At 44.5% G+C, this 24623-nt stretch overlaps 1 protein-coding gene across 4 annotated transcripts in view; it reads left to right on the top strand.

Annotated features, from left to right (window-relative positions):
* Positions 1-24623, top strand: part of GRIA1 (glutamate ionotropic receptor AMPA type subunit 1) — a 355242-nt gene that overhangs the window by 310532 nt on the left and 20087 nt on the right. For all 4 annotated transcript variants that reach the window (XM_005683203.2, XM_005683204.2, XM_013965710.2 and 1 more), the window contains exon 13: positions 1960-2207. In XM_005683203.2, coding sequence (XP_005683260.1) covers positions 1960-2207 — 248 coding nt within the window. The remainder of the gene's footprint in view (positions 1-1959; positions 2208-24623) is intronic.

Here is a 24623-nt window from a genome sequence, read left to right as displayed (position 1 = left end):
TCTCATGATGTACTCTGCATAGAAGTTAAATAAGCAGGGTGACAATATACAGCCTTGATGTACTTACTCCTTTTCCTATTTGGAACCAGTCTGTTGTTCCATGTCCAGTTCTAACTGTTGCTTCCTGACCTGCATACAGGATTCTCAAGAGGCAGGTCAGGTGGTCTGGTATTCCCATCTCTTTCAGGATTTTCCACGGTTTATTGTGATCACATAGTCAAAGGCTTTGGCATAGTCAATAAAGCAGAAATAGATGTTTTTCTGGAACTCTCTTGCTTTTTCCATGATCCAGCAGATGTTGGCAATTTGATCTCTGGTTCCTCTGCCTTTTCTAAAACCAGCTTGAACATCTGGAAGTTCACAGTTCACGTATCGCTGAAGCATAGCTTGGAGAATTTAACTGCCTATACTCCATTATATAAAATAAAAAGTTTTAAAATATAGTCCCTTTTATGTGTTTAGGGTTTTCCAGGTGCTCAGCAGTAAAGAATCCACATACCAATGCAAGAGACATGGGTTCAACCCCTGGGTCAGGAAGATGCCCTGGAGGAGGAAAGGGCAATCCACTCCAATATTCTTGCCTGGGAAATTCCAGACAGAGGAGCCTGATGGGCTAAAGTCCACGGGGTCACAAAGAGTCTGACACAACTAAGCACACACACACACACACACATGAACATATGTGTTTAACACTTGTCCATTTACAAAGCATTTTCAAAAGCCAGACATCAGCAGCCCTAACATACATCTATTTAATACCTGCCAGTGAAGGGACGCTTTTTGGGAATAACATCACACAGGACAATGCTGATTTGTCATTCTGGATCATGGACCCTGACCAGGAGCCTGCTAGATGAAAGGTTAGATTCTGTGAAGGACTCACAGCAGGAAAGATATCCCCTATCCCCAGGCAGTGCCCACAAACTTGAGACCTGTGCCCAAGTGTGCATGGCTCTCAATCCTTCACAGTCTAGCCTGGATATCCAGTGAGTGACCGGACTGTGTGTCGTAGAGGAGTATCAATCCTCACAACATTCCTTCTAAAGTAAGGGCACACAGGCCATACACATGAATCACATGGGGAGCTTCTGAAAAAGATTTATTCTAGGCCTCACCCCACACCTGCTGAATCAAAATCTCTAGGTTTAGAGCCTGGGTCCTGCATATTTACAGTCTCCATACAGGATTCTGGTGCCCACTGGAATTTGAGAACTATTGTCCTTGGAGCCAAGATAGTCTCAGTATACACACTACTTGTTCTGACCTGTGAGATAATGAGCGGAATGTGGCTGGAGAGAATCAGTGTCTCCAGGGGAGTGAACAAACGAATTGAAGTCACAAAGGAAGGAAGGTCTAAAATGAGTTCAGGAGGAGATGAGGAAAGCAGCTTGGCTGAGTGTAGAGGCTTTTGAAATGTTAGCAGAAGACCATATCAAGTCCCAAGTTATTAACTTTATCGGACAACAAATTACATTCTGAGAACAGTCTTGCAATACGAGATGAATGTAACTTGGCACCTATGATCTAAAAATTCTTTATTGTTGTCTTTTAATGATGAACTCAGATTCCAGCTGTAGTCAGCTCTCCACTTCTTCAGGACTGTGTAAATATGACCTTATTGAACAATAGATAGGTCCTTTGATGTCTTTAAGAGTCAGACAGAGCCCCAGTTTCTTAACTCTTCCCATGTTTAAGAGGAATCTAACTAGTTAGCAGTAATTAAAAGATTCTGAGTTCTCCTATTCATTCTGTATTTGCAAGATATTTGTACTTCGGAGCCTACTGGTACTAATTAGAGCCTCTTATTTTGCAATCACTCATAATTTGTTTCTTCCTGAGCTAATCTCGCTCATGAATGTGTGATCAAGCCACATTCAGCTCTTCATTAGTGTGTGTGCGCCGACCTCCATGCCAAGCGCAGCCCATGCTTCATTCCAGCTTTGTTCTGTCCCTGGCCAGAGGTCTAAAATTGCCGTGTTTGAGAAGATGTGGACGTACATGAAGTCAGCAGAGCCATCCGTGTTTGTGCGGACCACAGAGGAGGGGATGATCCGAGTAAGGAAATCCAAAGGCAAATACGCCTACCTTCTAGAGTCCACCATGAATGAGTACATTGAGCAGCGGAAACCCTGCGACACCATGAAGGTGGGAGGTAACTTGGATTCGAAAGGCTATGGCATTGCGACGCCCAAGGGGTCCGCCCTGAGGTAAGTAGCCAAGATTTGCTTCCTCGGTACTCCCTCTCCCCTCCCTGCCTCAGAAAGGAAGCTGCCGTGTCCGCCACATGGCTCCAGTGCCACACGGGAGCCGTCAAGAGGTCTCTTCTGGGATACCTGTGGGCCTGGGAGATTCCAGCCACCTGCGATCTTCAGCCCGGAGGTTGGAAATTGACCCGGGGGCCTCAGCTTGCTCTGACTGTCACAGCCCGTGTGTTCCCTCTCCATGCCTCGTCTCACCCCTCCCAGTGTTCAACACTGATGAACCTTGTGTTTCTATTGTGTGACTTGTAACATGCCACCCTTTACCAGACACCTCCACATCCAACTAGGCCACAAACAGGGTTCTCCAGCAACCTGGATTCTTTGACAGAAAGTGGTTTGTAATGTTTGTCTCCAAAGAAACAAACACATGGTCCAAATGAAAAATCAAGTCATTTGAGCCCTAAGATTCTAGCCATGGAAACTGAAATGACACCAATTGAGTGTCAGCACCCATTCTATCCTAGATGCTGATTTCTTGAGCAAGAAATAGGTAGTTCAGGAAAGAAACAAAGAGGACTTTATTTTCACAGTAAGAGCCTCTGGTATGCATTGCAAAGAGTTGTGGCAGAGTCTTATAGAACTAAAGTCAAAAGGCCTAGATTTAACTTTGAGATTTACTAATGACTGTCTTACAAAAGGTAAGACATATCTCCCCGACCTTCAGTATCCTCATCTATAAAGAGAGGATAATCACCTAATCCTTTCCTAGGTTTAAAGTGGTTTTAAGTTCAAATGGAATAATCTATACAGAAGGTAATTAAATGAAATACAGTATGAAGTCACCTGTAAGACATTATGTCAATTACAGAGGGATTAAATCATTTTAGGGAAGAGTAGCATTCAAGGAAAGGTGAAAGTGTGTAAAAAGTTGTAAAAAGATGGAGAGGGGCTCCTAACCCATCATGACATGACATCCAGAGCCACCTCTGCCTCCGTATCATTCATTGATTTCAATAATATTGATCCCTACAACAATCTAGGCAGTAGGCTAGGAGCTGGAGCTACAGTTTGGGGGTAAGACAAACACAGCCCCTGTCCCCATGGAACTACAGTCTTGAAGGGAAGAAAGACATTAAGCAGATGATTGTTGTTTAATGGTCCCTGACTATTATGATAGTCTATAAAACAGGATGTAGAGGACACCTACTTTCAACAATTTGGCAGAGTAAAACTCCCACTATAAAACACCTAGATATACTGGAGAAAGATATAACAAAAAGCCTTTTAAATGCAAGTTAAGAAATCTCTACACCAAAAAGGAAATCAAAACCATAGTAAGAAGCTAATTATTCTGAGGCTACCCTAAGCACAAAAAAGTTATAAATTATGTGACAACATATAATACATGAGCAAGAATCAGAAGTAAAAGTAAAAACAATCAGGGTTTCTTCAGCCACAAAAAAAAAAAAAAAAATACTTTTAAAAGAAAAAGGCACTATCATAAAAGACCAGACATATTTGGAAAAGTACCAGTTAGGATTTAGAGAAGAAAAGTAGTCATTAATATAAAATGTCAGTGGAAGTGTTAAACAGCAAATTAGACAGAGTTGAAGAGAAAATTAGTGTACCAGAAAAAATCAGATAAAATTCCCTAGACTATCACATAGAAGGATTAAAAATATAATAAAGATGTGAACAGACATGAGAGAGAGAGAGAGAGAAAAAAAAAGAAAAACAACCCAGGTGCATCTTCTTTAAGTTCCAGATAGAGACAAGAGAGGGTGAAGCAGGGGTAATATTTGAAGGGAATTTTCCAGAATTTATGGAAAACATAAATACTCAGATTCAAAAATTTTGACTCCCAAGCCGGATAAAAAGATGAAAACCAGCAGCTGATTCAGTCACAATTACAGAACAGTAAAGACACAGAGAAGATCTCAAATACACCCAGAGAGAACAAGGTCCAACTGGAATGCAGGATGGGTGGGATGTAGCTGAGAAGACTCTTCCAAGGATACTCTTTTCAAGCTGAAATATGATGTATCAATAGGAGTTAAGTAAGTTCAGTGAGGGGAGGGGTAGAGAACAGTCTGGGCAGAGGGAACAAAATGTGCAAAGATTCTTAAGACAAGAAATTTCGGTACAGCTCATAAACCAAAAGAAGCTAAATCCTCCTAGAACACAGGTAATAACTAAGAGAAAAGGTTTAGCTATGACTGGAGAATTGCAAATAGATTTTGTTCAGGATTTTTGTCCTTATCTGAATAGAAATGAAAATATATTGAAGAATTGTAACTGTCCAAATATCAGGAAATAAACATATCTGTAGGAATATAAAAATAATTGAATGTGACCTAATAAAAGGAAACAAAATGGCCTGGTATTTTATAAATCATGCATTTTTGTCTGGAAAAACTTAAAAAGCTCTTTGTACACATTTAGGCAAAGTTCAAAGAGGATCCAGAGGACAGCGCTTGGCAAGAGACTTTGAGATACTTACAAAGCATCACCCTAGAAAGGCCTGAAGTAGAGAATGTGTTTTTATAGGTCCAGGAACACCAATGATGCTGCACTGTTATAATTTACTGAAGGTTTTATTAAGTCAGGGACCTCATTTGATCCAAATATTTGGATGTAAAGTTGGGGGCAGGGGATAGGTACAGAAAGTGACATGAATTGCCCACTCAATACATTACCTCCATCTTCCTATCCCACACACAGATGCCCGGAACATAGTGACAAAGTCAGTAACATGAACACAAATCTCAGGTCATCTGGCAATTCAAATGACTTTCCACTGTAACAAAAGCTACTGCTGAGTGACTGCCTACCACACGCCACACACTGTGCTATGCATTATCTCATATTATCCTCTTGATTTCCCTATGAAGTGCCACCATCCCCACTGTACAGATGAGGAAAGAGCAGCACAGAATTAAGTTACCTGACCAAGTGGACACAGCTAATAAAGGAGCCAGATTTCAAGTCCAGGCAGTCTGACTTCAGAGCCCATGGTTGTACTTACTCTAACACTCTGCTGGGGTCCATGACCGACAGCACCATTAAAGGCAGAAGACTGGACTTAGACCAGGTTTCCCAGTACCTATGTACATGGGTCAAACAATAACCATCAACTCAAAAGATCTGCAAGCGGACTTTTGGAGCCCAGAGCATCCACTCACCACTTTGAAGCCTAAAGGTGATAGTGAATGCTCACTTTAACGCACTTCTTTTTTTAATGCACCACTTTTTTGAGCAGTAACACTGCCTTTATGGGTTTTACATGATCAAAGTTTCTTTCTGAGATAAGTATTGAAAATAGTTCAACTCTATCAAAGAAATACTTAATTCTATTGCTTATGTCTCTGTAAGACATAACAAGTCATTTACTGTTTGGAGAAAAAAAGAGCAAGATAAAAGGAAAGAGTAATTAAAAAAAACATCTTCCAAGTCAGATGGTTGATGTGCAAGTCAAGAATACATAAATGGTGGTGGCCACATGTCCACAGCTCTCTCCCGGTTCTCCTTTCTCTCCACTGGCAACCGTTATGATAGCCATGGGGCTCCCTGACTCAAAAACAGAAGAGCAACTCTCATCCTAAGAGGGCCTTGAGTTGCTCATCTGGAAAAATCCCTTCTCCCTCTATGGGATTCTACTTCTCATCTCTGCAATAAAAGGAATCATTCTAGCAACCAGTAGGGTGGAGGTCCCAGGAAACATACCACTGCAAAACAGCTGCAGAAAACATGAGTAAATAACCACATATGCACACACACAGTCCAGCCTGGTTTCCTTCATGTCTCTGCCTTACTCCGCTAGATGATGCTGATTCCTCCAGGTATGATCAAATACCAGCAAGTCATGGCAAACGAAATGCCACAGACATATGTGCCTGCCCAACAATCTCAGATCCACTGATCTGATCCCAGCAAATGATTCTGCATGGCAGAGATGGGAAGTGAGCAGTGGCATAAAGGGGTAGTATTGATACCTTTGGTCCCCATTGAAAAGGGGCTTCAAGGTGCTTAAAGATGATACAGAGGAAATCAGTGTTGTTCTCGAAGCATTTAGAATCACAGAAAATACCTTTCTAAACACTGTCTAACCATTCACATAACTGCAGACTCGTTAGGAGTTTTTACACCACAGATGTTGCAAACCTCTCTTCCACCCTGTGAAAGGTGGGACTCCTGCAGTCCTCACAGGAGGGTGTGCTCCAGACTTAGTGCCAGTGCCCGCGGCAAGAAAGGACCTCCCTGGCGGTCCCCTCTACCACCTGCTCTCCAGAAAGCTAGACCTGATCACACCTGCAGAACATTCACTCCCTTCCAGCCTGCCTCCTAGAAGCTTCAGGCTCCTCCAAGGCGGATCACCCAGCTCTGCCCCATAAGGTCAGAGAACTGGTAACTAAGGCCCAAATGTTCCTCTAAACCTTGCCAGGTCTACTTGGCAGGGGCCAGGCGTGTCCCTACGGAGCGGGAAAAGGCTGTCAGTGACAGAATGGTGTGTTTGTCTCTTCTGCTCTGGAAACAGATACTCAGGAAGCGAGGTGGTTCAGTGCTTGATTTTTCTATTTGGACAGGTGGTGTTTCTTTGAAACAGATGCTGTTTGTTGGCTGTCCCTGCATGCTGGGGGTTGGGTGAGGGGATGAGTTTTGTTTCCGAAGCCCTGAGGTTGTGGATAAAGACCTGCACAGCCAATGCCGGTCGCTAGGGGAAGATAACTGGTAAACCTACTAATTGTGATCTATTGCCAACTTCTGCTGCCAACTCAATGTATCTGCTGGTCTGAAGTTTCTTTTATTATGATAAATACTCCCTTCAGTTGGAAGTGACGTATTCAAATTTCCTAACTAAGGGAGCATGGCCCCTGTTTTCCCAACCCAAGAAGGAATCCACACCAGATTAGCCTGAGTTAAAATCTCAAGTAATGACGCTCCTTCACAAACCATCTCTCAAGAGTTTAATGGATTTTCTGAGAGTTATACCCTAACTGGGACATTGGTCAAAGCCTGGTCTTTAACTGTGACTGTGGTTACATGGCGTCTTCTCTGGTCCCTGTGATCATGACGTGTTTGTGTCCTGTCACATGTCTTGTCCAAGCCAGATGTGTGGGCCAAGGTGACAGGAAGAGAGTGCAGCTTCGTGGGTGAGGCTCTAAGACCCACTCCCCATGCAGCTTCACAGATTCCTTTTCTTCACACAAAGAATTGTGTGCTGCACTTCAGGGATCCGTGGTGAGAGAGACATGATTCCAGCCCTTAAATGATGCATGATCAAGCATAGCTCATCAGCAGTATTATACAGATACCTGATAGTCTACCCGAGGCCCTGAGAGAGCCAAGACACGCAAGAGAGGAGAGTCAGCATCGGAATGGGAGGATGTCCAAAGGTTGCAAGGCAGAGGCAACAACCAAGACAGGCCCCTGAAGAAACCATGCTAGGTGAGAAGGGACTCCAGGTGGAGGGGACAGAGGAAAAGCAAACACAGAGGTGGGAAAACATAGGGCTTGTTATCAGAAACAAAAATCCTCTTGAACTAGCATGCACATTAATAAGCAAGAGTGACACGTTGTGGTCACAGTGAAAAGGATTTCAAATGTCTCTGTATTTTTTTATCTGATGTCAGTAGGGGTCACTGAAGGCCACTGATGGAGGGACCATGTCAGACAGACTCCCAAAGATGATCCTGGCAGTGGTTTGTGAGATGGACCAAAGTGAGGGGGACTATAGGCAGGGAAGGTTATTTAGAAAGCTGGTGTGGTCATTTGGGTAGGAGATAATGAATGTGGTTACAGATCATAAGGAGATGGGGACAGACGAAGAAGTGGTTCTATGTTTGTCATCGAAGTCTTACTTTAAGACTTGGTAGTTTGGGAAAGAAGTCTGTTATAGGCCCTTTCTAGGGACTTCTGCGCTCCTCTTCAGGAATAACCAGGTACAAACTGATTCTGGCAAGGACAGAAAACAGGCAGACATGGGCTTACCTCCCAAACAGAATTATTCAGTTCAGTGCAGTTCAGTCGCTCAGTCGTGTCCGACTCTTTTCAATCCCATGAATGGAAGCACGCCAGGTCTCCCTGTCTATCACCAACTCCCAGAGTTTACTCAAACTCATGTCCACTGAGTCAGCGATGCCATCCAGCCATCTCATCCTCGGTCGTCCCCTTCTCCTCCTGCCCCTAATCCCTCCCAGCATCAGAGTCTTTTCCAATGAGTCAACTCTTCTCATGAGGTGGCCAAAGTACTGGAGTTTCAGCTTTAGTATCAGTCCTTCCATTGAACACCCAGGACTGACCTCCTTTAGGATGGACTGACTGGATCTCCTCGCAGTCCAAGGGACTCTCAAGAGTCTTCTCCAACACCACAGTTCAAAAGCATCAATTCTTTGGGGCTCAGCTTTCTTCACAGTCCAACTCTCACATCCATACATGACCACTGGAAAAGCCATAGTCTTGACTAGACGGACCTTTGTTGGCAAGGTAATGTCTCTGCTTTTGAATATGTTATCTAGGTTGGTCATAACTTTCCTTCCAAGGAGTAAGTGTCTTTTAATTTCATGGCTGCAATCACCATCTGCAGTGATTTTGGAGCCCCCCAAAATAAAGTCTGACTGTTTCCACTGTTTCCCCATCTAGTGATGGGACCATGAAGTGATGGGACCAGATGCCATGATCTTCAATTTCTGAATGTTGAGCTTTAAGCCAACTTTTTCACTCTCCTCTTTGACTTTCATCAAGAGGCTTTGTAGTTCCTCTTCACTTTCTACCATAAGGGTGGTATCATCTGCATATCTGAGGTTATTGATATTTCTCCTGGCAATCTTGATTCCAGCTTGTGCTTCATGCAGCCCAGCATTTCTCGTGATGTACTCTGCATATAAGTTAAATAAGCAGGGTGACAATGTACAGCCTTGACATACTCCTTTTCCTATTTGGAACCAGTCTGTTGTTCCATGTCCAGTTCTAATTGTTGCTTCCTGACCTGCATATTGGTTTCTCAAGAGGCAGGTCAGGTGGTGTTATTAGCCCACCTCAATTTTACCTCTAGGGCAACTAGAAGGTTGAGAAAGGCTGAGAGGGGTACATAAATGATGGAGCAGAAATGATGGAGAATGCCAATTATGTCCTCCTCCTATAGCACTGACTGTAGAAGTGTTAGTCACTCAGTTGTGTCCAACTCTTCACCACCCAATGGACTGTAGCCCACCAGGCTGCTCTGTCCACGGGAGTCTCCAGGCAAGAATAGTGGAGTGGGTTTCCATTTCCTCCTCCTGGGGATCTTCCCAATCCAGGGATCGAACCCATACCTCCTTCATTGCAGGCAGATTCTTGACTGTCTGAGTCACTAGAGAAGGCCAGCACTGACTGTAGCTTGTTTATATCTGTTTTAGTTTTTAATCAGACATAGTTCAAGATTGCTCATCAATATTTTAGTCTCAATAGCATCCCTACTGAATATATTTTTCTCCCTTCACACAAATCAAGGCTAGAAAATATCTCCTAAGAATCACCTGTCTGCGTTGGCATTTGGCTAAAAATAAGGAGAGAGGTCGGAGAAGGCAATGGCACCCCACTCCAGTACTCTTGCCTGGAAAATCCCATGGATGGAGGAGCCTGGTGGGCTGCAGTCCATGAAGTCGCAAACAGTCGGACACGACTGAGCGACTTCACTTTCACTTTTCACTTTCATGCACTGGAGAAGGAAATGGCAACCCACTCCAGTGTTCTTGCCTGGAGAATCCCAGGGATGGGGGAGCCTGGTGGACTGCCATCTGTGGGGTCGCACAGAGTCGGACACGACTGAAGCGACTTAGCAGCTGCAGCAGCAGCAGCAGCAAGGAGGGTGGTTAAGGCCATGACTCAGGAAGAGATGTCACAAGGTTTTATGGGGAGTGGTCTTACTTCCAGAGACTAAAGGTCTCCTAGCTGCCCACCTCCACACTGGGACCCTGTGACATTATTGTGTCTTCAAGGCAATTAAGATTTTTCTACTTTTAGAGTCACATTGACTGAGAATATAACTGGGAAACAAATAAACAAATTCTGTTTTGGTGATGTTGACTTGCCATAAAGAACCACTTCCCAACTTCAGTATGCTTTAAAATCTAGGGAATCTGGTTTAAAACGCCCCTTTCTAGACTCTGATTCCTGAGATTCCTGATTCTGCAAGTCTACGTGGGGTCCAGGAATGTTCAATTTCCACAAGTCCCCTGGCGATTCTGTTATGGTGGACAGCAGTCCACTTTGGGAGACAAGGTTAGAGGTCAGGAAAGAGAGTCGTACATGTTTTCTGAGGAAGCAGTGGCTTGGAAACAAAAGGAAGATGATTATGATAGGAGAATAACAGGGAAACTGCATTGAATAGTGTCAAAACCATGATCCATGGAGTCAAACCACCTCAATTCAAGGTCAAGGGCCATTACTTTACCAGCAGTTTGATCTAGCTTGGTGAGTCACTATAATTTTATGAGCCTCTGTTTTCTCTTCTGTAAAATTGGAGTAATAACAATTCATTGCAGTTGCTCTGAGTTCTGATGAAATAACATAAAGTGCTTGTCACAGAGGGTACTCATTACTGTTAATTCTCCACCCCAATCCTCCTCCCATTAGACCTATCACAAAATCACTTTTGGGCCAAATAACTTATTTTTTCCTTCTTTGTGAAACCAACTGTGTTCATCAGAAATACACGTGAGCCCCACCCTCATCCCTCTGTATTAGAAATAAATTGTCTCTCTCTGAGAACAATCTGTGGTTCTCCCCCACAGAGAACACACTTAAAAAAATAAAATAAAACCCTGATATTTCTTTCTCTCCCTCCTTCCCACCCTCTTCCCATAGTATGGTATTGGTGCAGGGTCTGCTGCTGAGAATAAACACAGTATGTCCCAGGGAAATGACAGTCTCTTTCAATTGGTCCTTGCCTCCTGATGGGTAGCCAGGGATGCTTGTTGTCATGGTAACCCCCTGACCCCCTGTGACCCAGGTGAGGCCTGATCAGAGACAAAGGTCTCTCAGCAGAGGCTGGATTTGCCTGTATCTTCAGACGAGCCAGAGAGAAAGGAAGAGAGGGAGGGAATTGGGGGATAAAAAGGGAGAGAGAAAAAAAAAGAAGGGAGGGACCAAGAGGGAGGTAGAAAGAGAAAGTGTTTTGTGTGCTTGCGTGTTTGAATAGAGACTGGAGGTTTGCCAGAGGAGTGCTGCATCAATACAGAAGCTTCTCAGGTCAGGACACATGGGAATGGATTAGAGAAAATGCAGAGAAACCTTCTAAGAAACTGGTGCCCTAGCCCAGTACACAAGCCAAAGCCGGTGGGTGGGGGGCGGTTAATTTAGCCTTTTAGTGGTGGTGCTAAGACCTGCTGTTAACATTTATCAAGCACTGACTCATCCTAGGCACTTCTCTGAAGTATGAGATGCTCACTGGCTTATGTAATCCTAACAACAACCCTGGGAAGGTAATATTGTTTTCATTCCAATTGTATAATCTGGGAAACTGAGGCACAGAGAGGTTATGGAGCTTGCACAGGATGACCTGGTGTGGAAACTGGAAAGCTGGGTTTTCAGCCCAGGCAACATGACATCCCAGGTTGGGATCTTCTCAACCATGAGGCCAGAGTGGATATAAAGAGGGAAACTGTCAGGAAAAGATTATTATTTGGAGGAAAAGATCATTTATCCTTCCCCAGGCACACACACACACACACACACACACACACACACACACACACACACACGTTGGTGCTTAGATGGAAAAGAATCCGCCTGACAATGCAGAAAACCCGGGTTCGATTCTTGGGTCAGTAAGATCCCCTGGTGAAAGGAATGGCTACCCACTGTAGTATTCTTGTCTGGGAAATCCCTTGGACAGAGGAGCCTGGTGGGCTATAGTACATGGGGTCACAAAGAGTCAGACACAACTGAGCAACCAACACTTTTACAACCAATATACAAATAAGAAAAGTGAGGTTCCAGAAAGGTAGGTGGCTGGCTGTCTGAGCTGCTGGAATTCCCTAGGGAATCCTACCTTCCTTCTGCACCCTTTGCCTTTAGGTGGGCACACAGTGCAAGGGTCAAGGTCACACCACGGGCTGACATCACTGTCCTCTGTCTAACAGTGCAAAGGGGCACATCCATTGCTTGTTAAGTTTCCCTGCTTGCCCATGATGGACTGAAACAGAAACATCCCTGAAACAGTTATATGCTTTCTGAAACTCCATAGTGCTTTTCACTTCTTTCAATGATGAAAAGCAGACTGCTTTGCACTGTCTGTAAAAGGAAAGAAGAGAAGACTTGTATTCATTTCATAACTACTATATGCCAGGCAGGGTGGGTTCCTTCCGTACCCTAGCAATGTCCCAGCATTCACCCTCCCCTCATATAGGAGGATTTAGAAGTTATCATTTTCCTTCGCAGGTTAGGAAGCTAAGACTCAGAGTAGTGAAGCTTTGCCCAGGTTCTCAGAGTGACTCATGGGACAGAGCTTAAGTACAAACCCTAATTACAAAACCCTTTTTTTTCCCCTACATTCCCCACTCCGTGCTAACAGAGGCGCACTTCCCTGCCTCTGCCACGTTGTAAGGTGGCATCCTGAGAACACCATGGGAAACGAGACACCGGATGGCCTCCACAGCCAAAGCACTCCTTCATGAGGCAGGAGCTAGCACTCCACAGCTAGGCGGGAGCTGTGTGGTGCAGATTTATGTTGGAGGATTCTGGCGGCATCACAAAGGCAAACGCACACTTATTCCTGTTAGGGCTGTTTTTATCATGCCTGGTGGAGGAGCTGGTAACCCGCAGAGCGACACATTAAGGAGAGAGGGGAGGAGAGTGGAGACAGCAAGGTGACAAGGAAGATCTGGGGAGAGGAACCACACGGGAAACGAATGGCCTTGACCATGGTGAGAACAGCAGCCAGAGCAGGCTGTGATTTGCCTGCCCAAGCACTGCGTTCTCCTGCTGATACACAAATTGCATGGTGCTTTCATTTAAGAGGCTGATGCTGTCAAAAATAGCAATTCTTTTCTCTCTCTCTTTCTCTCTCTCTCAATCTATCCTCCTCCCTCCACCTCTCTCCCCTCAGCAACTTTATTTCAGATTTGCCCAGTCTTTTGCTTTTCCCAAGAAGACAGCTGCTGTTACACAAAGGCAGACCAGGATGGGGAAGGACTGCATACCTGCCCCAGCTCTATCTCTTGGGGATTGTGGATATAAGAAGCAATGTATTTTGTGTAGATCAGACCCTGTTCAAACTCTGCCTCTCACATCTACAATCCTGTCACTTTAGGGAAGTAGCAAGCAGCAGTGTGGACCACTGACTGATTGTCAGGGCCCTGGAGTTAGGACTCAGTATAAATCCCAGGGCTGCCAGTTAATGGCAAAAATCATTCAGACATGTTACTTCCACTCCCAAAGTCTCAATCTTCCCAAATATAACAACTGAAGGTAGCACTACCATAAACTTCGGTGGTTGTTAAATTATTAAATGAGATGCTATGAAGAGCTTAGCACGGTGCCTGGCACACATTTAGTGACTAAGAACTGTTATTACTTAATCTCTCAGAGGCTTAGTTTTCTCATCTTCCCAATGGGGATCCTGAAACCCTGCAGGATTGTCTTAAGGATAAAGGCAATCACTTACGAAGAGCTCAAGGTACCTCCGGAGTCCTTGGATATTAATCACCTTTGCTCCCCCATGGCCCCCTCAATGTGCTACTTCCAGGGGAGCAGCATCTATTCTGTAAGTTTGGGGATCGACCCAAATAAGTGGTGTTTACCTTCTCTGAGCCAGACCCTTCTTGGCTTCCTTTTATTGCAAAGGGGCAGAAACTACAGGATACCAGGTAACACAACTGTTTAGATATATGGTTTCATTCCCTTTACACTGGGTATCACAAACATTTAGCTGAAAGCCACATTGCTTCCATCTATTTGTCTGGAGGTAGAAAGGAAGGGGTAGGGAGTGGTCCTGAGTTGAGCCCCTGCACAGAAATTCCGGGTCATCTGTTTCAAGAATGCCTTATGAATGGTCCTGTGGGCTCTGATCCTGGTTGGATCATCATATCTAATCAGTCTCTCCCTAGGGGAGGATAAGGGACAAAGACCCAGGTGAATCTTTAACCAAAGAAACCACATCCTCCCAACTGGATGGGGGTGGTAAGCCAGCAGTTTTCAAACAAAAGAAAGTCAGGCGGGGAAATTTACATATATTATTCATCCCTCCTCAGCACAGACAACTAGCAGAAAAAGAGCATAATGACCTCTTAATCATAGTCTCTATTCCCATGGGAATGAAATTTATTTCTCTGGAAGAATGTTTTAAAAAAAATTCATACCACTAGTCAAGCCAGTTTCCCTGCGTCCCATAAACACTACTTTTCCCCACTCCAGTCTCTTTCCTCTTACTGCTCTTTATTTCTCTCCACCTATAACTCAAAATACAATTCAGTGAGGCAAGGGCCAACTGTCCCACAGAACCTAAAGGAAAACGTAGCTTGTAGGAAATTCCTATTGATTGCATGTCATATGGACTGATTTCTGTCCAGCCAGCTTCCATGTATATTGTAACTTCATGGGCAGGTTATCAAATTAGTTGATGTGTTTGCTCTGTCTACTTCAGAGAACCAAGAAATACTAGTCTCACTGCATAGAACATACAACACAAATTAAATGAACCAGCTCTTTAAAGGGACTTAACAGTGCCTTTCACTGTTACCAGTGATCTTCCTAGATGCAGCATGAAAGTATATGACCATAATCATGTAACTGAACTCTACCAACACCCCACGTATAGTATTCTCAAAGCACTAAGTACATACTTTTAAGGAAAGCAAAGATGAATACATCATGACAGTGGCACCTCCAAGATTAGGTCCCAAGATCTAATGCAGGGACTGCAACTTTGCATGCCCCCAGAGGCCTGGAAAAGAAAATGAATGAAATGGACTAGGGGTAATATGTATGCAGTTTCCTCATTTTCAACAGAGGCCTAAGTATAGGCAATACTTCCCCTACGCTAAGAAACAAAACCACAGTGCAAATACCAGGGTAAATAGCAATTAAATATTTATTGAGGTATTAATATATATGGCAAGACTCTCTAAGTCCTCACATGCCTTCCCTAATTCATGTACTCCTCACAGAAACCCAGTGACACAGGTTCTATTAAGAATCTCTTGCTGCTGCTGCTAAGTCACTTCAGTCGTGTCCGACTCTGTGAGACCCCATAGACGGCAGCCCACCAGGCTCCCCCGTCCCTGGGATTCTCCAGGCAAGAACACTGGAGTGGGTTGCCATTTTCTCCTCCAGTGCATGAAAGTGAAAAGTGAAAGTGAAGTCGCTCAGTCGTGTCTGACTTCGCAACTGCAGCCTACCAGGCTCCTCCATCCATGGGATTTTCCAGGCAAGAGTACTGGAGTGGGGTGCCGTTGCTTACAGATAATCAATCAATGGCACCAAGAGCTTAGGTAAATTATCAAAGGTCATCCAGCTAGTAGATGTCAGAGTCAGAAATTGAACCCAAACAGTGCAGCTTCAGAGCCTATGCCCTTATCCACTCCACTATGCTGTCAATGGGGAAGTGACAGTCTCTAGGGAATTGGTGGGGCCTTAGTGAACAATAGAGTATATGCCTGTGTAGAGGGGACAGGCTCCACTCAGTTCTGCTCTAGCAATGCCATATGGGAACATTGCCAGAACGTCTCATTTTTCCAAAAGAAATTGTGATTCTTCTGTGAACTATTGAAAATTTGAGTGCTCGTCACAGCTAAGGGAGAAGGAAAGAGAGGACATACAGTAATAACTAACACTAATGCCAAGAAGAGAGGAAGCACCATAAAGATAGACAGATAGATGGACAGAGAGAGCAGCTGCCTGAACAATCAACAGATAAGGCACCAAGGGAAAAGCATGCAGGCAGGGGTTAGTTCTAGCAAGACCTCCAGCGGGAAGCAGCAGTCCCCGAACGAGGCCTTAAAACAGTGATGGGGAGGACGTATTTCAGGTAAAAGATACACCAAGTGTAGCGTACAAGAGTGAAGAGGATGCTGATTCATGCATCGTTTTCCATCTTGTGTTCCACTGTTTTTCCTCAGGGGAATCGTTTTCTCATAGAAAATCTCTCATGAAATCCCATTTTGCAAGACAGATAGGAGTGGAAGTGCTGAAGGAAGAGATGAGGGGCTGGAGGTAGCAGTGGAGAGGGGGAGGAAGAGGAGAGAGAGCTGGAGACAGGTTCAGGCCCAGTGGGGGGACATGGGAGACCAGAGCTGCCTCTCGTCCCTGGGAGCCGTTCCCTATAACTGGAGGAAACCATTCTCCGCATTCTGACCCTGTGCCTTTTAAAGTCCACAAGAAAATAACAGTCCTGATGGTCTGCTCAGCCTTCTTTGCACATTGACGTCTGTCCTTAGAACGAGCCCAGCTTTTCTTCCTTTCATTGAACCAGAGGTGGCTGAGATGAGGCCAGTAGGCTGGCTCTCATCCTGAACGGTGTTTCCACGCCCTCTATTATTTGTGGGAAGACTTTCATTCATCCCCTCCATTATCTTTTGTGAAGCATCTCTGAGGTGGCTGACACAGAGCCACCTGCCTGCTGCTGCTGGCAAATGGGCCTGCCTTACAGCACCAGATGTGGTTTACTATGAGCTGCCAACGAACTGGTGACACCTGCTTCTCACAATATGGGGTGGCCTGGGGGTCAAATATGCCTTCAAAATGCCTTCTGTCTGTAGAACCCCTTGCTGGAGGGGCCAGACCTCAGGTCCCCATCTGGATCTCTGGGCTTCATCAGATAATCTTAGCCATAGGACTCTAAAGAAAGTTACAGGGCCAGAAACATGTCTCACACATGTTTCTGAGGGTTCAAGTTACAGGTGGTACAACATATGTCTTAGAAACTAAAAAGCATTCCTTCATCCAGCAAACATTTCTCAAGCAGCCACTGTGTGAGCTATGGTGTCCCTACCATTAAAGAGATCTCAGTCTGGCTGGAGGAGTAGATGATGGATAATGAAGTCCTGAGTCTGCTGTGTCGGGGCATCAAGTACAGCAGGAAAGAAAGGAAGGCTAGATCCATTCTGTCTGGGTCATCACGGGAAGCATTGCAGAGAATAACATACATTAGAGGCTTGAAAGATAGGTTCCACAGTGGCCAAGTGTGCCACGCAGAGCATGTACCAACACACCAGAGTACAGCTTTTGTGGCACATCCAATCCAGTCACTTGAATTTGCCCAGATTTAATCTCAAAGCACCTTCACCTCTGTCACCTCATTTGATTCTCACACTACAGGCAGCTGGGGCAGGAGAATTATTCCCATGTTACAAGCAGAAAACTGAGATACAGTTAGGGTGACCAGCTGTCCGGGTTTGCCCAGCACTGAGTAGATTCCCTGGATGTGCAATTTCCAGTGCTAAAGCCAGGAAACCCCCAGGCCACCGTGAACCAGTTGATCACTCTAGGGATAGTTACAGGACATGTCATATAACTTGATCAGAGAGTGGGTGAGGGACTCAAATCAGAGCTTCAGACTCTCCTCCAACCCAGAGTGGAGAGAGAAGAGAGTGCACAACGTGTTTTTGCTTTTTTTTTTTTTTTTTTTTAGTTTCTTTCTTTTAAACCTAGTCCTTTGTGTTGTTTTGTAGAGTCAGAAACCAAAGACAAAACCTCTGTGTTCTGACTGACTCAACTGCCTGGCCAACAGTCCTTCTTGTAAGTCACAGAACTATCTGTCCCCTGGGTATACTCAACCAGGGAAAAAACCACCTGGAATGGCCAACATGAAGGCAACTTTGAGCCTACCTGTATTTCTGAAGGAGACCTGAGGATATCTGCATTTTCACGGAGGCTCCTGATATAACCCACTCATTCTCTTTCTGCTTGGCCATTGGTTCACCTCTCCCACTTTGTTTACCACCCCAAGCTACTGGATCAGTATAGTCCTATGAACCCTTAGCTTTTTGCCCAGAGATGGTGTTTCCCTTACATGGTCCATACTGATGGTGTTACAGACTGGACTATGGACAGAAGGCGTCTCAGAGACCACTGTCCAGTTAAGAGAGTGGTGTGCAGGATTCAGGTCTCCAAATATCTAGTCCTGTCCTAGAATCAACCACCCATCTCCACAAGGCATAGTGGGTCAAACAAGCTTGGGTTCTTGGCCAAAGTTCTGTCTCTCACTCCCAGCCAAATGAGCCTGGTTGGATCTCAACAAAGGGACAGAGACAACCAGAGAAGGTTGCTCCTCAAAACCCTCAGCAAAAGTGGTTTCCACCTTCTTCTCCACAGGCCATGGCCAGTGCAGGGGGAAGTATAAAAAAGAAAGGAGGCGGCCAGGCCTTCTGCACAGACAGAGCACCCCTGGGTCTCAGAAGCCTCAAACCTCATGGGAGGAAGAGTTAGAAGGACCATGCTCACTTGTATATGTGTCTGTGCTCGGTCATGTCCAACTCTTTGCTACCCTATGGACTACAGCCCACCAGGGTCCTCTGTCCATGGCATTTTCCAGGCAAGAATACTGGAGTAGGTTGCCATTTCCTCCTCCAGGGGATCTTCTCGACCCAGGGATTGAACCTGCATCTCTTGCATCTCCTGCACTGCCAGGCGGATTCTTTACCACTGAGTCACCTCGGAAGCCTCACTTACTTGTATCAGTTCAGTTCAGTTCAGTCGCTCAGTCGTGTCTGACTCTTTGCGACCCCATGAATCGCAGCACGCCAGGCCTCCCTGTCCATCACCAACTCCCGGAGTTCACTCAGACTCACGTCCATCGAGTCAGTGATGCCATCCAGCCATCTCATCCTCTGTTGTCCCCTTCTCCTCCTGCCCCCAATCCCTCCCAGCATCATACTGACATTTAATTCAGGGCATGGAAATTCCCACCCTTCATGGCTCTCCCTCAGTGTCTTCAAACCTCGCTCATCAGTAACTGCACTCCCCCTTCATGAAGGCAGATGCAGAGCCCCTGGAAGTCTTCCCCTAGAAGCCCAGTGGTTCCCAGACTAGAGAGGTCAAGGATCATCAATGTCCAAAAAGGAAATGGGGGTGGCATGGTATACTTGACAATGGGATATCTTGCTAAGGAAAGCTATGAAAGAAACAAAAGAAAAAATTATCATCCCTATTCAATGTCATTTAGTAAGAGAAGGGTGTTAATACCAAAAAAGAAGGAAAGAAATCATCAATTGAACATAAAGGATTGTCCTTTTAATGGAAAAGCTCGACACCCTAAAAACTCACTATACAACCCTGCTCTTTTCTCATTTTCCCATTGATGACTAAAAGCTTCATCACCAACTGGCCTGGCTCATTGGACCAGCCCTCTGGGATCCACTGATTGAATCCCAACTTTAGCTCATGAATTCCCTCCATGTTTTCTCTGACAACCAGTTGTCCCACCAACAATGTTTTACTAAACTGACACTTTTCAAATAGCAATTCCCAGAGAGCTCCAACAATTTCAAAGTTTGGCACCCTACTGAGCAGTAATCTGTGTCGCTGTGGCTTCATCTCCCTGATCTAATACCGCCCTCCAGCATCTCAGAGATTAAATTTAATTCCTCTTCCACTAACGATCAATCCCAAATTTTCAAGTGAGCCCTGTTTACTTTGCAGTGACCCCTGTTTACTTTGCAGTGACCCATTATCTCTGTCATCTCTGGATCCAGGGTTACTTTTGATGTTGTCTGTTTCTCTTATAGAAGTCATTGTATCAGCTAATTAGTTGATCCCTATTTACTTAGGACCGAGTGCTAAGTAAGGAAGGGCTGCTAGTCTGAGGCTTCTCCCTGCTTAAACATCCTCTGTATCTCCCTGACCCACAGGTACAATGTTGACTTGTTAGTATTCAAGGATGGTAACAGTTGGGACTCAGCTATTGTAACCTCATCTTGTTCTCATCATGACCACACTCCCCAGGCCCTGTAATTCCCATATTGAGGCTTCTGATTTCCCTTTGCACAAAGCAGTCCCTGAAGGTTTCCTAACTTCCACTCACTATCAGAATTAACCCCTCTCTCTATTTTTGGTACTTTCATAACCCTTTATCCTAAAATCATATATAGTCTTCCATGAACTTTAAGAAACTTCTCTCCCTCCCACACTAGACTGTACGTTCCTTGAAAGATAAGGTTTACAACTTTATTCCTATCAAGGTATTCTGTATCCCTAGTAAGTACCTAGCATAGTACTTGACACTTAATGGGCCCTCATAAAGTATTTGGGAAGCTGATCTGAAGACATTGACTCTTTACTCCAAAGGCTTTAAAACCGAGCTAAAGGCCAAGGCCAATGCACATGGCAACTGTGGTGGGCAGTGCAGTCAACTGGTTGCCAGTTGCCCGGGAATTTAACGTTCTGGTTTTTTTGGCTACGAGGTGAGATCTTAGCTCCCTAACCAGGGATCAAACCTACACCCTCTACATTGGAAAGGGAAGTCTCAGTCATTGGACTACCAGAGAAGTCACAGCAGGGTAATTTAAAGGAAAAATCAACAGTTCAGGGAAAACATGGGGAGCATTTTAGGATAACCAGGTATTAGGAAAGAACTCAGGAGGACAGGAAGATACAAGTACAGAGAAACAGGAAGAAACACACTGAAGGAGAGCAGGATGCCTAGCAGCCTAGTCTGATAAAAACCAAAGCTTCCTTTGGAGGAGAAGAAGCCAAGCATATCGTTGCAGGCTGGGCGTCAACTCTAACAGTTGTTTTATCCAGCACTGCTCAGATGCTTGAATTCAAGGTTTTGAAGGAAAGAGTGGAAGTGTGGACAACTGCTTTAGAATCAAAGCCCCAAATACAGTCCTTAGCCTTTCATAAGTTGAGGCCCAATTAAAATCATCTGAAATATCTCCCTTAGCTGCTTTTCCTTTTTCCGAGCTTTAATTTTCCTGCAAGTATATGATAACATACTTCTTCACCATGGCAAAGTTGAATGCAAAGTTGAGTACAAGGTCATCCAAGAGAATGTATTTCCAGAATTCTGACTTCTCCCTCCCAAGATAATTCACTGATACAAAGGCTCCCCTGGGTCCATCAGCTCCTGTGGCTGAAGGTCAGGGCTCAGGAAGTTGAGGGTGTCTTCTGCTCACTGGCCCTTTTGGGGAGTAAATGGCACGCACATCAATCACCATGTCAGTGATTACAAGCCTAGCTGCATCCTCTAACGACCCAGGACAATCATCACCTTTTTGCTGAACATTTGTCTAAATCTGGGAATTTTCAGATGACTCTTAACTCTGCCGAATTAGGACCATCCCTGATTCTGCTTTTGTTTGCTTGCTTTAGGTTTGTTTCTCTATATTCCAAGCACAGGATTTGGCATAAGAAAAGTTCAACTAGAGATGGGTTTAATCAAACAAGTAGATGTAATAACCATCAGTATTTGAGGCCTTTATAAATGCCTTGCTAAGATACATCCAGTATTCCAGTATTCCATTCCTGTATTCTTGCCTGGGAAACCCCACGGACAGAGGAGCCTGGTGGGTATAGTCCAAAGGGTCGCAAAGAGTCAAACACGACTGAATGACTAAGCATGCAAGCTCCTTGCAGTTCTGTTTTTTACTCAAATTATAGAGGGAATAAAGAATAGTGTGTTAAATTCATTCTGAAATGTCATCCTTTCTGTTTCTTTGATTCTTCAAATGTCCTTAATTCAAATAAAGGGAGGTGATGTTTGAGGTTTCTTTAAACATTTTTATTTAGCAAAATTAACACTTAATATCGGAGAAGGCACTGGCGACACACTCCAGTACTCTTGCCTGGAAAATCCCATGGACAGAGGAGCCTGGTAGGCTGCAGTCCATGGGGTCGCGCAGAGTCGGACACGACTGAGCGACTTCTCTTTCACTTTTCACTATCATGCATTGGAGAAGGAAATGGCAACCCACTCCAGTGTTCCTGCCTAGAGAATCCCAGGGATGGGGGAGCCTGGTGGACTGTCATCTATGGGGTCTCACAGAGTCGGACACGACTGACGTGACTTAGCAGCAATACTTAATATACACCTGTGTTAGTTCTCCCACCTGCACTTATTTTTTTCCCTCATCCAAGAAATCTAGATGTCTGGAAACTACTGCTAGTCAGGAGCATGGCCTCTGCTATACAGGGTCCTGGATTCTGCGTGATTCTGGGTTCTTATTAAGTTCTTAGCTTTCATCTTAATGTAATATTTTTAGGAGGGACTATTTGCCAATCAAATGTATACCTCTTTAAATTCTATTTGAACATGTTGGGTATAACCTGTTTCTAAGGATAGTATCACTATCAATCACCAATGGCACTGATTTATAATATAGTGGATCTTCTAGAAAACACATATTATAGGACAGTTTATCAGAACCAGTTAGCTGCAGGTGATCATCATTCTAGGACCATCATTCTTGTTGGAAGGGATGAAAGAAGGAAGAAAAGGAAAAAAAAGAGTCCAGGTGTAAACTAGTATCTTCTGAAATGGCTTACAAGGTGGTTTTTCTCATCTGCTGCCTTTGCTCTGCTGTAGACTTGGAGACTATAGACTCTTGGGTGTTAGAGCCATAGGCAAAGTAAAAGTTTTTAAACTGACTCAACAAGTATGCGGCCAAAAGGCCGAAGTGAGCACTAGAAGGATCTTTGGAAAGCTGGGAAGCACACTGGTTATATACATGGACTTGAGTCACACAGAGCTGGGTTAGAACCATAGGCAAGTTATGTATTTGTCTATGGGATAAAAACAGCAATAATATGACAGCCAAATAGGATTAAATGCAACAGTGCATGTAAAGCACTTAATGCAACGTCTGGCCCGTAATCAGCCCTCAATAAAACAACTACAGTGATCACCCCATGACCTTGTACATGTTCTCTGCACACTATCTAGTCCTTCTCTATGTTCCAGATAGGTGAGTTTGCCAGAGAACTGAATTAGAAACATGTAAGAAGACAGTGCATTTAATTTTGTCCATTCATTCATTTGGGCGGAAATTAAGTGTTTCTCAAGCTCTTCCACTGCATGGAGCAGCTTGTACTAAATGTTGTGGTGGGGAGTGGCCTAAAAATACGAGAAACATTGTCTGTGTTCCAGGGATCCAACAGTCTATTTGGTGAGGCCCAGCTCACAGCAAAAATGAGAGTTAAGGAAGGCAATGGCACCCCACTCCAGTACTCTTGCCTGGAAAATCCCATGGATGGAGGAGCATGGAAGGCTGCAATCTATGGGGTCGCTGAAGGTCAGGCACGACTGAGCGACTTCACTTTTCACTTTCCTGCATTGGAGAAGGAAATTGTAACCCACTCCAGTGTTCTTGCCTGGAGAATCCCAGGGACGGAGGAGCCTGGTGGGCTGCCGTCTATGGGGTCGCACAGAGTCGGACACAACTGAAGTGACTTAGCAGCAGTACCAACCCTAATCTTTATCCTCTCTCTCACTTGTTCCTTGCATCTTCCCCTCCTGTGCCCAGTTTCCTTTGTCACTGTACCAACACCCCCTTCCACTTTGAGTCTTTCTACCTATATTCCCTTAAATGGAGAGGGAGAGGAGAAGGAAGGGTCACAAATCCTGAGCAGTTACTGTACATCCCTGCACTAAAAAAATCCTGGGGCCCATCAATGCCCTTTTGTGTTGTCAAACCTCAAGTCCATTTGTTTTTTGTTTCTTTGTTTGATTTCTGGGTTTTTTCTGTTTTTGTTTGTGGAGAGTGAGCATGTGAAAAGAGAAAGAGTTGGCCCACAAAGTTATGTGAACGACTAAACAGTACATTCCCAGGATCTGTTAATGGAAATTGTTTTCCCAGCTTGAAAATTGCCACATTTAAACTCACAATATGGGGTAGACGAAATCATAAATATGAACTCCTTTTCAGGCAGCAAACAGCATTTGGAGTCTTTCTTTTTCGCCTTTGGGGATCCATATGCCACAGTCTAGTTAGCTGCCCAGCAACTGACAAACATAAATAAAAGGTAATGGTTGTAGTAAGCGGAGTTCCTGTGAGTCAAAAAGTGTTTTCCAGGGAGGGATCAACACGCTTCTTATCACACTAGAGTCAACAAGCAGCCAAAGTTTAGCTCTTCCAAAAACAAACTAATAATAAAGGCAATAAAAATGTCTGCCCTGTCTACCACCTATACTCAACAGTGGGGTGGAACAGGCATCAGAAAGTCCGCAACAGTGCAGCGATCAGAGCAACAGGCCATGAGCAAAGGACTGGCTATGATGGCCCAGTTGCCCTCCCATCATTATCACCCCTGGCTGCCTACTATCAACGGAGCTTCTTTGAACACCTCTCCTTCACCCCACTACTGCTTCCTGGTAGCCTGTGAATCCACCTCATCTGAGTGAGTTAAGTAAAATTTTTAAATTTTATTCAATTTTAAGTGAAAATTGAGCCTTCAGGTGCCACCATCAGCAGAGAAATCTTTAGGAGGAAGTAGTGAAATGAGAGACAA

Source organism: Capra hircus, chromosome 7 (genome assembly GCF_001704415.2).
Source record: "Capra hircus breed San Clemente chromosome 7, ASM170441v1, whole genome shotgun sequence".
Lineage (NCBI taxonomy): Eukaryota > Metazoa > Chordata > Mammalia > Artiodactyla > Bovidae > Capra > Capra hircus.
The sequence above is the reverse complement of the archived record's forward strand: the minus strand, read 5'-3'. Positions and strand labels throughout refer to the sequence as shown.